A 16265-nucleotide genomic window follows, 5' to 3' on the forward strand; every position below is an offset into this window, starting at 1 on the left:
GTGATGTTCATAACATTACCATTAATAGTCAGCAATCCAAATTGACTGCCATATTTGTACTGTTAAATAACATTCTTCCAAAAGGCTCACCAGCGTGGCACATAATCTTAGAAATGTAGAGTTTGGGGAGAACCCATTCCTGTAGTCAATTCCTGTTATAAAGTGACTCAAGAAATCTCGTGCACTGAAACTTCCTTTTACCCTTACCCAAACAGTCCAAAGTAAATGTTTCCACTAAAAACAGCTGAAACGTGGGAGATCCCAGTCAATGACTCCCACAAGCTTTTAGGAGCAGAAATTTGGACTACACAGTAAAAATGCAATGTTTGGATATCGATTTTAGAAAATTCCCAAGAGTAAATAGCTGCTAAGAGCATGGTGGATTTTCTGTGGCAACGCACACAGTGAGGAGCAGCTGAACATTTTATCCCCATACAAACATCTGCTCTATAATCCGTACAGGCTGAGTAATATTTTAATGATTGCCCTAAGAGGAGTCTGGCAGCTCAACGGACACCCACTAGCACCCTCCACCTGGTCGGACTTGCAGGGAGAGGTGCTTTGCATCTTAACTTGTGGTTAGCGTCCCTGATGGGAGGGGTGGTAATTAACTGGGTTAGCTAGGTGTTTTCCACCAGGACGTGCTCAGGTTTTCCACCACAGTCTAAAAATGATGAAGCTCACCATGTTCTGCGAACGCCGTGAGAAGTGAGATTCTGGGGAGCATGCATGCTCTGAACTGACTGCTGTATTTGCTGATGTTCCCAATGACATGTCTTCAAGAAAGAAGAAATGTGCAGAAGACACATTCAGTTAAAATATAAACAAACAGGGGCGCCTGGGTGGCTCAGTTGGTTAAATGTCTGACTTCAGTTCAGGTCATGATCTCATAGCTCATGAATTCGAGCCCCATGTTGGGCTCTGCGCTGACAGCTCAGAATCTGGAGCCTGCACCCAATTCTGTGTCTCCGTCTCTTTCTGCCTCTCCCGCGCTTGCACTCCGCCTCTCTCCCTCTCAAAAATAAATAAACCTAAAAAAAATTAAAACAAACAAAACCACTAAAGAAAATTGGAAGCGAGAACTTGCTTTGGGCTTTAGTGCAGGATTGCTTCGTTGTTTACAGGTGTTATTGGTGTCTTCTGGGCTGTCAGGGAGCAAGTTCATGGCTATTCTTATGAGGGCAGTTTTCTTGAAAGCATCTTTTGTTTCAAAGCTTAGAGAAACTGTATGTTGGGGGGTGGGTGGATATGGATAAGGGGGCAAGAAAGAGAAAGGTGTAGGAAAGATCTAGTTAAAAGGACACTGTAGGGCACCTGGGTGGCTCAGTTGGTTGAGTGTCTGACTTCAGTTCAGGTCATGATCTCACAGTTCATGGGTTCGAGCCCCACATAAGGCTCTGTGCTGACAGCTCAGAGCCTGGAGCCTGCTTCAGATTCTGTGTCTCCCTCTCTCTTCCCCTCTCCTGCTCACACTCTGTTTCTCTCTCTCTCTCTCTCTCTCTCTGTCTCAGAAATAAACATTTTAAAAAGGGGGGCACTTTTACTTCTGATACATAAAAATATACCAAATAGGTTTGGGGGACTTTGTTGTTGCTTATTAATAGACTTTCTTTTTTATTTGTTTTTAAACTAACATTTAGCTCTTACTTGACAAAAGAATGAAATGGAAGATTATATTAAATGTAGGTGTTTTTTAAACTAATTAAAAAGGGGATAAACCCTGAAGTCACACAACAAAAGCAGAAGGCAGCTAATGAGAAGTCTGTGCAGACAAGAGAAAAATGACAACCGACTGTTTGAACAAGCTGGATGCTACTGGCAAGTGGTTAGATTGTAAGCACCATGATCAAGATTTTGTAGAGTGAAAGGTCATTACATATATTATAATTATCCATATAAGCCTGTTTGAAACTTTACTTTTCATCCTGACTTACTATGATATTTTAGAACTACTCCAAAGAATAAAACACCATGAATATGAAAACAAAGTAGGGGACAGAAATGGAAAGTTGTATTAAACATATGTATTTTTAATTGATTATCTTTTAAAATAAACGTGAGAGCTGATTTTCACCCTTTCATTTTGCCATCTCTCAGGATGGAGCCACGGCCCTCTTCTTAGCTGCCCAGGGTGGGTACTTGGACGTCATTCGATTACTGTTGTCTTCAGGAGCAAAAGTCAACCAGCCGAGGCAGGTAAAGTCTGAGTGTGCAGAACGGTGGGCAGGCCGGGCCTGCCGTCCTGGGGCAGCGCCTAAGATGACCAGACAGCTCTGGGCGGTCTTTAAAGCCTTTTGCCTCTCTGATGAAGTTAATCTTTGATTGGGGTTTCTCCTGTTCTTTGCTTTGGGCTCACCTGAAAGCTTGTGAAATCAGGCTGTCTTCACCATTTGCTATTTTTGGAACATGGGTGGTTGGTGTCTAAGGTCAAGTGCCTACTTGGCTGCCTCCTGTTCAAATAAATTATGGCTGCACTGAGGTCATGAGAGTGGGCTAGCCTGGGATATAGGTAAATAGAGGTGAGTCAGGGAGCCCTGCCCCTGCGCAGCCCCCTGCTGATACGATGCCTTATCTCTTACCCCCACTTCTTCTTTCACCAAACCAAAGAAGAGCCCATTAGCCCACTGGGAATCATTCATGGGTTCCATTGCCTTCATCTCTTGCAGTTATAACACTGAGAGTTAATTTACCATGAGCAAGCTAACATCTGGGATGTCAATTTATACTTAAAGGAACAGAACTACAAGGTAATACACGTCACACTTTATAAAGGGTAAAGACCTATATAAATCTAAAGCATTCTAATTCATTTTTATTAAATAGGAATGACTGGCACTAATTAACTTATTTTTAACAAAACATTTCAGATTAAAGTAACACTACTTTAATGGTAGTTTTCTAGGAAAAAGTCAAGCTGATTTCTTACCAGTAAATGGCCCCTAGGCAGATTCCCACTGTAATGTAATCCGATGTGAGAATGCCAATTTGTTCATACAGGGAAGGTTGGTCTGAGCTCTTGGCCCCAGGCTTCTTCAGTCTTTAAAGGGGCAAGTTCAGAGGCAGCTGGGTGGCTCAGTCTGTTAAGCATCCAACTTCAGCTCAGGTCATGATCTGGCGGTATGTGAGTTAGAGCCCTGCATTGGGCTCTGTGCTGACAGCTCAGAGCCGGAAGCCTGCTTTGAATCCTGTGTCTCCCCCTCTTTCTGCCCCTCCCCTGCTCATGCTCTGTCTTTCTCTGTCTCTCAATAATAAATTTAAAAAAGTTTAAAAAAAATTTTTTTAAAGTACAAGTGCAGGGGCACCTGGGTGGTTCAGTTGGTTAAGCATCTGACTGGCTGAGGTCATGATCTTACGGTTCGTGGCTTTGAGCCCTGTGTAGAGCCCTGTGCAGACAGCTTAGAGCCTGGAGCCTGCTTCAGATTCTGTGCCTCCCTCTCTCTCTGTCCTCTGCTTGTTCTCTGTCTCTCTCAAAAATTAACAAACATTAAAAAAATTTTTCTTTAAGTGGAAGTGCATGGGAACCCAAGAAGTGAACGGGGCTTTGGGCAAAGTGGGTTTCAGGTCAGGAATCCTGAGTTCTAGATCCAGCTCTGCCAATTACTAGCTGTGTGGTTTTGAACAAGTGAATCTCTGGACTTCTCTGCCTTCCTTGAAAAATTAAGAGGCTGGTCAAGATGATCCAAACAATCTCTTCAAGCTCCCCCTTTTTGATAGCCATTTTATTCAATATTCAATCAGTATTTCTTAAGCACTCCGCATATGCCAGACACTATGAATGTGAAATTACATTTTTAGAATTTTAAAGGTATTCTTAGATTTAGATGGCCCCAGGAAAACTCTTGGGAAAGGAAGCTTTTAGAAAAAGTTGCACTTCCATACCTGCCAAGAGTTGACTTTTGGGAATTGGAGTTTAGTATTTTCTTGCCAGTCCTTCTTATTTTGAAAGTGTTGATTTGATTCTGAATCACAGGCTTCTTTTTGCCAAGGTTAATAAAAAGAATTGGTAACTTTTAGAGTGCATATGTTTGATTTGGAGGCCATTATTGAGTGTACCACTGTGAAACTAGAAATGAAAGATCATCAAGATTATTGGTCCTCTCTATTTGCACGTCTTTTTAAAATAATTTCTGGCAGTTTGACAAATCTATTTGTAAAATAAATACTATTAACCATATGCTTAAGGCACTGTTCATAAAAAAACAAGTTGATATAAGAGATGATATTTCAAATATTGCATGCATTGTGTCCACTCAAACCACATTCAGTCATGTGATAACATTGAAGCCAAGAAATTAAAGAGTGAGCTAATAGTGCCGTGGTCTCCACAACTCCCATGGCTGTTTTCAGTTCTTACACTGAGGATGACCTGGTCAAAGTGGATGACTGTTCCAGCAGTGGGAGGACCCCACTTTCAGCTCAAAATCAAGTGACATGACCTTTCAAAGACTGCATCTAATGCAATTGTTTGGAATTATGAGTCCAGCCCTGACATGATTGTTATTCAGGAAAAGGGTGTTTATAAAATAAGTTGGGGGGGGGGGGGAAGAAGCAATGGAAGTTTTCCTTTTTATAGGATACACTCACCCCATTGTACCCTCAAGTCATAATCTTTTTATTGTCCGCTCTGAGCTGATAATGAAAGGCTGACTAGCCACGTCAGACTAGTCCACGTTCTGTCTTCTTTGAAAATGTAAACTCTGCATTTTTAACTCCCTTCCTAGAAAACAAGCAGTGTCATAAATATGGCAAAAGAGATAGAAGTACCCACTGACTTTGTCACAAGTTATGAAGAGGTTAAATTAAAAGTTTCCATGAAAATGGCTGGTGCATGGTAGAATATTATCTTGGCAGGGCATTTGAAAACAGTGTTTTATTCTGAAATCTCAACTGACACATTGAATCATTGTCAGAAAAAAAATGTTTTTAAGTTTATTTATTTTGAGAGAGAGACTGAGAGGGAGTAAGTGGGCACAGAATCCAGAGAGAAAGAATCCCAATCAGGCTCTGAGCTGTCAGCGCAGAGCCCCACGTGGGGCTCAAACTCACAAACCGTGAGAGATCATGACCTGAGCTGAAATCGGGAGTCAGACACTTAACCAGCTGAGCCACCCAGGCACACCCAGAAGATTCTTGGATGTATAAAATAAAGACAAAGATGTTTGCCAGATTTTATTTCTTAATATTTTTAGATAAATCTTATTTATTATTATTTATGATTATTATTTATTATCTGATTTATGATTATCATGGCCACTCTCTGAGGGTCCTCACATTTATGGTGCACTGCGGCAGGATATTAACAAAGCCCATTGAAATGATTCAGCTGACATTTGATCTGTGCTGCAGGGAATCTGCACAATAGTAGGAATGGCATTTCCTTGTAACTCTATCATAGATGAACTAACTGAAAACCTTTCTAGGACTTTTGCGACAAGGAATCATAATCACAAAGCCATAGGCAGACTGGAAAGACTAAGTTCATGATTTGAAACTTGAAAATTTTTTCCTCTTTGTTTATCCTAGATAAAGAGGCGGAGAGCCTGGGTGGCTCAGTCAGTTAAATACCGGACTTCAGCTCAGGTCATGATCTCACAGTTCATGAGTTCAAGCCCCACATCAGTCTCTGTATTGACAGCTCAGAGCCTGAAGCCTTCTTCAGATTCTTTGTCTCCCTCTCTCTCTGCCCCTCCCCCGTTCACACTCTGTGTCTGGCTCTCAAAAATAAATGAACATTAAAAAATTATTTTTTAAAGAATTTATTTTAAAAAAGTCAAGAATCACAGAGATCATTGTACTCCGTAGTCAAGCTAAAAACCTACCTTCAGTTCTTTTTATGTGACCTCACCAAGTAGAGTTGATACAAGTCAAGCCTTTTTAATCACCAGCTTAAGAGGGCTATTTAGTCTGTTTTCTATCAACAAAATGCTTTGACCTATACTTTTCCCAATGCAACTCATCCACCTCATTAAACAATACTTTCATAGAGTGGCAAAGGTCTGAGTGTTTACCCAGGGCTGAGTTTGGCCTGTCATCACTCATCTCTGACTAGTCTTCTCAGTGTGCTAATCAGTATCTCCTTGAAGCCTGCTGAAAGGCCACCTCATAAAGTGCCCTCTCTAGCCATGATTTGCACTTGTATGCAGAGATGCTGGGGCCTGGAGAGTGATGGTCATATCAGGGTGCAAACGTGGAGGGACGAGCCCAGTGGTGGGCAGTGGGAGAAAGCAGGGCCATCGGATTGCTGCAGGGTAGCATGGATGTAGAAGCAAACGGCAACAGGGAGGCCCTCCTGCTTGCATGCCCTCTGCACGTGGTAGGCACTCCGAAAAGGTATGTTAACTCTGGAACATAGCCTGTGGTTTGAGCAGAGCTCCAGTGAGGCCTCGAAGGGAGAAGACATAGTGATCAGTGGCTGCGAACTAGAACAAGACTCAGATGTAGGGCCCAGGCTCATGGCCAAGACACCAGTCCCAGACTGGCACGGGACCTGTAAGAGCCAGGTAGGGAGCCGGATCCAGGTCTCTGTGTGGGAGGCAGCTTGTGAGCTATGGGGATAAGGAGATCTTAAGGAAATGAAACACAGTCTGTTTTGCTTATTAACCACAGGACCTTGACCAAGTCACACTCCCTGAATTTCAGGTGTTCTTTTGGGTTTCTTTTCTTAATCATTGTAATAGTTAACAACGTTACATTAGTTTCAGGTGTACAGCATAGTGATTCAACAGTTCCATATAGTGCTCAGTGCTCATCGCGATAAGGGTACTCTTAATCCACTTCACCTATTTCACCCATCCCCCCTCCCACCTTCCCCCTGGTAACCATCTGTTTGTTCTCTATAGTTAATAAGAGTCTGGTCTTTTGTTTGTCTTTCTCTTTCTTTTCCTTCGCTCCTTTGTTTTGTTTCTTAAATTCCACATGAGTGAAATCATGTGGTATTTGTCCTTCTCTGACTTACTGCTCTTAGCATTATACCCTCTAGCTCCATCCATGTCATTGTAAATAGTAAGATTTCAATATTTTATGGTTAAGTAACATTCCATTGTGTGTGTGTGTGTGTATGTATGTGTACACTATATCTTCTTTATCCATTCATTGATGGACACTTGAATTACTTCCGTATCTTGCCTATTGTAAGTAATGTTGCTATAAACATAGAGGTGCATACATATATCTTTTTGAATTAGTGTTTTTGTTTTCTTTGGGTCAATACCCAATAGTGTGATTGCTGGATCATATGGTGATTCTGTTTTTAATTTTTTGAGGAACCTCCGTACTGTTTCCACATTGGTTGCACCAGTTTGCAGTCCCACTGGCCATGCACGAGGATTCCTTTTTCTTCACAGCCTCACCAACACCTGTTGTTTCATGTGTTGTTGATTTTAACCATTTTGACAGGTGTGAGGTGGTATCTCATTGTGGTTTTGATTTGCATTTGCCTGAGAGTAAATGATGTTGAGCATCTTTTCGTGTGTCTGTTGACCATCTTTAAATCTTCTTTGGAGAAATATCTGTTCATATCTTCTACCCAATTTTTAATTGGATTATTTGGTTTTTGGTGTTGAGCTGTATAAATTCTTTATATATTTTAGATACTAACCCTTTATCAGATATCTCACTTGTAAATATCTTCTCCCATTCTGTAGGATGTCTTTTAGTTTTGTTAATTATTTCCTTTGCTACAAAGCTTTTTATTTTGATGTAGTCCTGGGTTGTTGTTGTGTTTTTTATTTGTAAAACCAGGATAATTATGGTACCTTTGCCATTATCATTTCTATTTCGTCCAGGCCTCACTGGAAGAGAAAACCCATCAGGAGTCATGGTTGCATTCTTTCTCTCATAAGCCATGTAGTCTCTGTCATCTCAAAGTCCCCTCTTGCCTCTTTTCCTCTCCCTACTCCTTTTTTTCTAGCATCCTCTGCTTACTCATCTTGTATATAGTCCCTAAGTTTGTAGGTCAGACTACCAAACTCTTGGGATAGCCGTGTCATTGTTGCCACTAGGCTCTGCACACCAGGCCACAGTGGACTGGCTGGCCTGCCCATCCTTGGTCTGATCACCTGTGGGAAGGGAGAATGGGGTCAGGCTGAGGAATGGAAGCATCTGGTAACATCTTTTACAGACCTCTTTGCTGGACTGGGGACACCCCATGAGAAATAGGCTCTGGGTCAGGGTAGGCGTGGTAGCAAAGTTGTCTTGATATTGAACCCCCTCTGCTACTAACCAGATTCCTTACCTGGGCCTCCAACTTAGAATAGAATTGGTCCCTAAGGCTGTCTGGCTTGAACCTGGAGATGGAAAAAGCCTAAGTGTGAGGACTAGAAGCAGCAAAAGCAAAGAGCTAGTGCCACTAAATATACTCATTCCTATGGAAGGTTTTAATTCTTTTTTTTATTTTTTTTATTTTTTTACAAATAGTTTATTGTCAAATTAGTTTCTACATAACACTCAGTGCTTTTAATTCTTTTTTTAAGTAATCTCTTGGAGTCTAACTAAAATGATGTAACATTTAGTTTCCAAAACAAATCCTGGCATATGTCCCATCTCATACTGGGATCTATCAAAATGTATTAGATGATACTTGAAAATATTATCTCAGATGGAACAAGGGGATAACCAAGTCAGAAGGAACTGCGCAAGTCACCTGTGTAATCATCTGTCCAGCACATGAATCCTTTCTCCAGCAATCCTGCTGAGTGGCAGTCAGCCACCGGTGAACCCCTCAAGTGTGGGGGACTCATTACTAACTCACCAGCTTAGTTAGTCTTTGACCAGCCCTCACTACCACCTCTGTCTACACTGGGCCAAAGTCTTGAATAGCCTTTACCCATCAGCCCTCTTTGTGCCACCTGATATGCAAAGTAGGTAAATAAAAATTAATAAATATATTTTATAAGAAGTATAAGGAGTAAGAAATCCTTTTCTGCTCAGTTTGCACACAGATAGTAAATGAAACTGTCAACCCCAAGAATCTCATCTTCTTCAAGCTAGGTGTCCTATTTCCTTTTCTTAAAAAGGTCCCATAGAGGTCCTCACTTCCTGTGATTTCTTTCACTGTGATTTGTTTGAATATATTTTAAAACTATATATTTTTGTCAGGAAGTATTCACAAACATAAATTTTTTCATGTTTTCTATTACTCCATTCTCTCAAAACTCAACAAAAAGGAGCTAAGCAGACTTACTGTTTATAATTGTCATTGTGAATCCATCTTTATAATGAAGATGCCGACCATTATAATAGAAGAGAAAATAAGAATTGAGGTGTCCTGGAGGGGAAAACTTCTCCTCTCCGCCAACCAGATAATCAACTGATAAATACTTTGATTTGACAATCATGCTCAAATTAGAGCATATTCACCTTCCTGGGTTTAACCCCAAATCTCATTTGACCAATCATTCCTACCAGTTCAGGTGTTATCTCACAGGAAAATGGGGAGAGTCAAATCAACCATGTGCAGTGTTTTGTAAACCAAGGCACAAATTAAGGTGCTCATTGTTTTTCATGATAAATGTGCAGATTCAGCGACCACGTTCTAAGCAGGCATTAGCCAGTCCTGTGCTCAGCACCTTTCTACGTGTTTTCCTGTACACGACTGTCTCTGGGAAGCCAACGTTTTTACAGGAGAGAACCAAGGCTCCGGGTAATTTGCCCAAGGTTTCCTAACCATGAAGTAGTGACTTCTTTTTCCACCTACTGCGATCATTGCAAATTAAAGAGATAGAGGTTAAGTGTTAGCATCACTGTGATGAATTGATGATATTAATAGTTGTTCCCAATACATCACCTCTCAGCACTTTCCCACATGCTAGTATTAAGATCCTTTTACTGACAGCCAAGCCCTTGGAAAGCACATTGAACAGGCCGCCTGCTGACCTCTTTGCTGCTGGCTGCCTTTCCTCGCCTGCCCTCTGGTGGACATAGTGAGAAAGAACAAGTGAGCCCAGAGCAGGCAAGGAGGGACAAGAGCTTCCAGCACCCAGCCTCCCTCTCCTGCCCACCCTCAACCCCACCCCCTAACCAGTCAGCTGGAGTTGCCACAGTCAGCTGGAGTTGCCACCCTGCCTGAACCAGCCACACCTGTCCAAGCCACCGCACCTGTAAAGGCTTCTCCTCCTACATGGAATGCCCTCCTCCCAAGCCCCAGTTGGCAAAATCCTAGTCCTCCTTTAAGGCCCAGCTCAGATATCACCCCAACCGTGAAGCTGACCCCCGTAACCCCCACACAGTAAGCAGCAAGCCTGGTTCATCTTGGGCACTTTTGCCCATATTTATTATAGCACCGTAATCATCCTGAAATTTCCATGTCTCTTCTCCACTAGACTGAGTTCCTTTGAGAACAGAGGTCATATCCTATTGAGCCTTCTGCCAGAGATACTTACTAATGGTTGGTTGGTGGACTGAATGAATGAACGATCCTGAATTGGGAGAATCGAGTTAAATAATGAATGTAGACATGCTTTGTAAACAGAAGTACAAATTAAAGTATTATTTCTGTTGCTGATAATAAATAATATTCGGATTCAAGAATATTTCTAGGAGGCCCTTGCAAAAGTATGAAGCCGCTCTCAGTGTTCATCCTTCTTCCACGCTTTGCTTCAGCACAGAGGGTGCCTCTGTCATCCTGCTACCCCTCAGCAGCCCCCCAATCCTTCTAGGCTCCCGGTTTGCCGCCACCCACCAGCCGCTCACTTGTCCTTGTCCTCCGTCTCTTTGCTGGGACAGCAGTGGGCAATCGTCCCGAGCCTGCTGTGGCTATTAGACTGGAGTTGAAATTATGTACCGCAGCAGAAAATGAAACTCTGCGTCTGTGACTGAATCATCTTGCTCTGCAGCCCTCATTCCCACTGATGAGTACTTCAGTCTTACGTGACCAAAACAGTCCCCTGGGGCCATATTACCTTAATTACCTCAGAGCCTAAGTTGAGTCAGCCCTGGCTCCTCCCCACTCTTCCTGCCCTCCAAAGTGGCCCAAGTCCTCAAAGGTCAGACTATCGCCCTGGCATTGGGGTGAGGTGGGGACACTCGCGTCTGGTCCTTGCCCTGGTTTGTCCAGCCTCTCCTGTCTGTGAGTATCCTACACAGGTACCTTGTTGGCTTGTCCTTGTGAAATCATGGCTTTCTGCGGCCTTCTCTTTCCAACCCCAGGCGGACTCCAGGCCACTGTTTACCCAGCACTTCTGATTTCCCACAGGCAGGCAGGGGCTCCTGGTGGCTGTGAACCAGGGGCACCGGGGGCCTGTCTCAGGTCCATTGGTACAGATTCCCTCACCCACTCCTATCTCTCAAGCACCAGCCAAGAGCAGAGCTTCTCTAAGAGACCTTCAGTTCTTCTGGGTTTCATCCCAAGAACGGGAGAAAATCCTTTCCCATCTGGAATTCACCATAATGTATCTGGGTGTTTCTACCCACCCCTAGATTCAACCCAGGAGAAAAACATGGCCGCTCCTGCCTGAACTCCACCTCCCCTACTCCTTGTCTAGAGCTTCCTTCCAGCACTTGGGAGCATTTTCCGTTTTCCTTTCCGTCTGGCAGGAGCCACCCTCCTTTCAAATCCTTCTCTGTCCCTTGGATATGTCACCTTTTCTTCTGTGGGGCAACCCGCCTCCATCATGCTGTGGAGCTCCGCCCATAAGCGTGGAGCATTTATAGCCTAGTGCTCACATAAACAGGGTCTTTGGGGGAACAATACCCAGGAAATATTATCACAAATGTCCTGCTATACCTCGCTAGTGTACATGCCTTCCCAGAAGAAACTATCACATCCTGCATAAAACTAAAGTCCCTAAAAATGTCGTGGCCGACGGTGAGTGGGTGGGTGGGATTCCAGACACCAGAAGAATAGAACTGTCTTTAGTTCTCTGATCCTCATGCATCACCTCAAAGAAAACTGCCCTCTCTTCTGTGGGAACGAGGGCCCCCACTAGGCAGGGGGTGTCATGTGAAGCCTGGGAGGAAATAAAGACTTCTCCCTGGGCTTGTCAAATTTGGTTCTGCCTTGCTGAGCCACCCCACCGCTTCCCACCCCGTGTTCCGTGCATCACGCCATGTGCTAAGAGACCCTGCCATTAAATGGCTGGGTTATAAGCCAAAACTGGAATATTGGCAATCGCGCGAGTAGTCCAGGCACCGCCAAATGCCCGTCTGCGTAAAAGGGTTAAAATTTCCCTCCACCTTTGTCAGGGCGGCGGGAGTGGGAGGGGTTGCGTCTGCAGGTGCTGCCTTGATGTTCTGTGGCTGCGGTGCGGCCATAGGAGCAATCGTGTCCCCTCGCCGGCAGGACGGGACGGCGCCACTGTGGATCGCATCGCAGATGGGCCACAGCGAGGTGGTGAGGGTGATGCTGCTGCGCGGAGCTGACCGGGACGCCGCCCGCAACGTGAGTCAGAGTCACAGCTGCGGCACGCGGGGGGGAGGGAGTGCATGCACCACTCCAGATTTCAGTGCGGAGAAGAAAACGCGCCTTCATTTTGTCTGTAACTCAGCTGGGTTTTCTCCCAACCTCCACCGGCTCTTGAGCAAGAAAACAAAGTAAATGTCTGAATCAGCTGGAACTTAGCAAGTGGTGCCCAGTCCCTCTAAAGGAAAACTGTTTAATCTTCGGAGATACTCCTCCACCTAAGCAGAGTCCCAGGAGGATGCGGGAGGCTGGAGCCAGGGTCTCGGGCTGTCCTTGGAGTGTGTCCCTAGTGGCTGCGCGTGCGCCTGGCGCTGCGCCCCCTGCCGGCCATGGACCACAGTGCAGCGGGGGGCACAGGCTCAGTAGTTTGGGGTCGGCAGTGCTCCTGGGTCTCCACCTCACCTGGCTTCTCCAGCCGCGGACCCCTGAACCACATCCCTCTAGCCACCTAGCCAATGCTGAAGTAACGTAAGTCTGCCTAGATGGGCCTCACAGCAGGCCCCATTGCCCATAGGAACTAAGCACCCCTTGGGGAGACCCTGCTACCAGACCACACTATGCTATTCACTTTTTGGGTTTGGTTGGGTTGGGTTGGGTTGGGTTGGGTTGCATTTGGCTTGGTTTTTCAGTGTCTGGCCTTTTTCCCCTTAGCATTACCCTTGCTTATGTGACCCACTCCGCTCTCCAAGTGTGAGTCCAGAAAAGGGAAGACACATTCCTGACCACTCTTTCTCTTCCTCTCTTTCTCTTCATCCCATATCTCTGAAGCCAGAAAAGAAAAATCTTCTAATCTCATTTTCTTTTTTCCTGGTTCCAGCTAAACCTTTAGAGCAGGCTGGGATAGTTCCTTTACTACAGGAGAATTCTGGGAGCTGAATCCTCCGAATACAGCTATTGATATGTAAAAGCAGGAGAAAAGGGAATTTGGAAAATCTCTTTCCAGGCCAAAAAGTGATGACAGAAGCTGTACATAAAGTTTTGAACTTGCCTTTGCATTTCTTTTTAACAGATTTCAATCTATCCCTTTCCTACTCCACACCCACCCACTCCCAACCCCCACAGACTCCTAGAGCACACTAGAGCAAAGTTGTACATCAAAGAAGGCAAACAGAAAAGCACATTTAAAACTTTAAGCAGTAAATATAGTTCAATAGTTATTTAAATCATTAAAAGTGGTTTAACACTAATTTCTGCTAAGTCATGAACTGCAGTCAATGCATCTTTGATCCATCTGCCTCCTAAAATATATTCTTGATGTTCCCTTGCCCTTTACCTGGTGTTCTAAGGGACTGGAAGGGTATGAATTCCCAAATGGCAGGATTCTAAGATAATAAGCCACATATTCTGTTTAACATTCTTTCATGCAGAACTAACTGCTTAATATGCTCTAAAACGCTCCTAGATTGAGACATGGCCTGCTCATACTTTAGTTTACACGTTTTGCCTGTTCTGAGAAGCATATTCCCAATTCTCGACTAACATTTAGTTCCTAGTCAACACACGAATATCTTAATAATCAATTTTTCTTTCCTGCTCTGTTAAGGATGGTACGACAGCATTGCTAAAAGCAGCCAACAAAGGGTATAACGATGTTATAAAGGAGTTGCTAAAATTCTCACCCACCCTTGGCATTCTGAAGGTAAGACTTAAAGAGAAATTTTACCAATCTGTAAAAGAGAGGCTAGAAATTAAGAAGCCCATAGCAGCGGACTTCAGCAGAATCTGGGTATAAGATATAATCACATGGGTAGTTGCAGCCTTGAAAGAACTTTCTGGCAACTTCTTGAATCTTTGGAGATTCATGGGCACAGGTTGAAATGAAAAGGTGGTAAGACGAGTGAACCACAGTCTGTTAGTACTTAGTTTTATGGGAAAAAAATATAGTAGTAATGAAATCACTAACTTGGAAAGTAAACTATATTGGTATATATCTATCATTGGACTAAAGTCTTCCACACATCATGAAACACAGGATTTGTGTCCCACAAAACATGGGGGACGGGTGCTCCTGTTTCTTCCCTTCATTATCTGGAGCAAAGAACCACATTGTTACTTTGGATGAAATAAAATAAGCCTCCAATATCTGGACACCTCAAAGAATGTGCCATTGTGGAGACCTGGGTCTGCCAGGAAGTAAAGCCCTAAAACTCTTTTTTTAAATTTTAAACATTTGAGACTAAGATATTTCTAAATTAGAGTATATACTAGGAGTTGGAAATCTTTTTCAATAAAGGGCCATGTAGTAAAATATTTTAGGCTTCATGGACCACAGAGTCCCTTGGAACTGAGCAGGTCTATTATTGTAACATGAAAGTCATGGGGGCAAAAGTGGCTGCCTCCCACTGTTTGTGAACATTGTATTTCTGGAATTTCATGTTGTCATGTAGTATTCTTTTAAATCTTTTCAATTTCAGCTTGCCAGAACATAGAAAAACAAGCAGCAGGCTAGATTTGACCCGCGGACTGTCGTTTGCAGACCCCCAGTATACACTTCTGTTCTCTTAAATGGAGGGCAGGAAATCCATTCTAAACTTGGGACAGTGGCTTAGCACTTTAGGGGAATGTGCCTTTAGCGTGTGTAAAAGTCTACCCCCTCCCCCCCCACCCCCGCCTCCATCCCAAAGAGCAACTTCTGATCTTTCATGAACTTGGAAGCCAGAAAGCTACACTCATTAAAATTGTTTATAAAGAATAAATAGTCTATGAAAGTGAACTCTCTGTGGATAAAAGAAATGAGCTTCAGAAATAGACTTTGCAATAACTGGTCTCATTTCAAAGAGCTCTTTTTTGCCTTGGTATTGTATTCCTAACCATGTTGCAAATAGATGAGGTTGACAGGTTGGTTAACATTCGGATGGGTTGAATGTTACCAGACAAGTGAGTTGTCTGGCATGTTATAAAAGCAGACATGCCACTTTGGAAAGGAAAATGCTACTTTGCTGGAATTTTCCTAGGGGTATGATATTTTACTCTTTCATGAAATATGAATATTTTTTTTATTATTATAGGAAGTAGCTAATGTGGAAACTAGAGTTGCATTTAGATGCTATTTGTAGACATATGCACCTTTTGGAACAGATGTCATATGACTGCCCATCATTCCTAGATTAGATTTGTTATATTCTCTTGCTCTCTCCTCCCAGAATCTGGCTCCATACTGCACATAGATGCTTTCTGATATTTGCAGTAAATTTTGATAAATGTCAGCCACCTATCCAGTAGGCCCTTCTGTGCTCAAAAACGCTCCAAATCAGGGCTTAGGGGTTTCATCGCCCCACACACTCATGCCCTGTAACTCCACCGTGGTCTCCTACCCACGGGAGCATGCAGGGTACTGGTAGCTGCGCTGACAAGTTGGCTGTTGGCTTACTGGCCATCTTTCCAGCTTGGCTGGAACATACATGGAAACTGTATACATTTGTCCTTGAAGAAGAAAAAAAAAAAAAAAGGTCTGACGTAGCATTATTGTTTTTCCTGCAGCAAATCCTAATGCATTTAAAACTGACAGGCTGCGGTGCCTGGGCAGCTCAGTTGGTTGAGCATCCAACTTCAGCTCAGGTCATGATCTCATGGTTCATGGGTTCAAGCCCCGCGTCGGGCTCTGTGCTGACAGCCAGCTCAGAGCCTGGAGCCTGCTTCGGATCCTGTGTCTCCCTCTCTCTCTGACCCTCCCCTGCTCACACACTCTCTCTCAGAAATAAATAAAAACATTTAAAAAGTTTAAAAAAAAATAAAACTGACAGGCTGATCATGAAGTCATGTGCACCCTGGACCACATTCTTGTTTCACTCAGAAAAAAACATTGGCAGTATTCATAGTGACCGTCTGCTGTGGACCTGAGGACACTGTATTAGGTGCTGATGCACCT

General features: G+C 43.6%; 1 protein-coding gene across 2 annotated transcripts in view; it reads left to right on the forward strand.

Annotated features, from left to right (window-relative positions):
• Positions 1-16265, forward strand: part of ANKRD29 (ankyrin repeat domain 29) — a 50808-nt gene that overhangs the window by 26848 nt on the left and 7695 nt on the right. For both annotated transcript variants that reach the window (XM_039217622.1, XM_039217629.1), the window contains 3 exons: positions 2098-2196; positions 12278-12376; positions 13941-14036. In XM_039217622.1, coding sequence (XP_039073553.1) covers positions 2098-2196; positions 12278-12376; positions 13941-14036 — 294 coding nt within the window. The remainder of the gene's footprint in view (positions 1-2097; positions 2197-12277; positions 12377-13940; positions 14037-16265) is intronic.

The sequence above is a fragment of the Hyaena hyaena genome, unplaced genomic scaffold (genome assembly GCF_003009895.1).
Source record: "Hyaena hyaena isolate Hyena2069 unplaced genomic scaffold, ASM300989v1 scaffold_14, whole genome shotgun sequence".
NCBI lineage: Eukaryota > Metazoa > Chordata > Mammalia > Carnivora > Hyaenidae > Hyaena > Hyaena hyaena.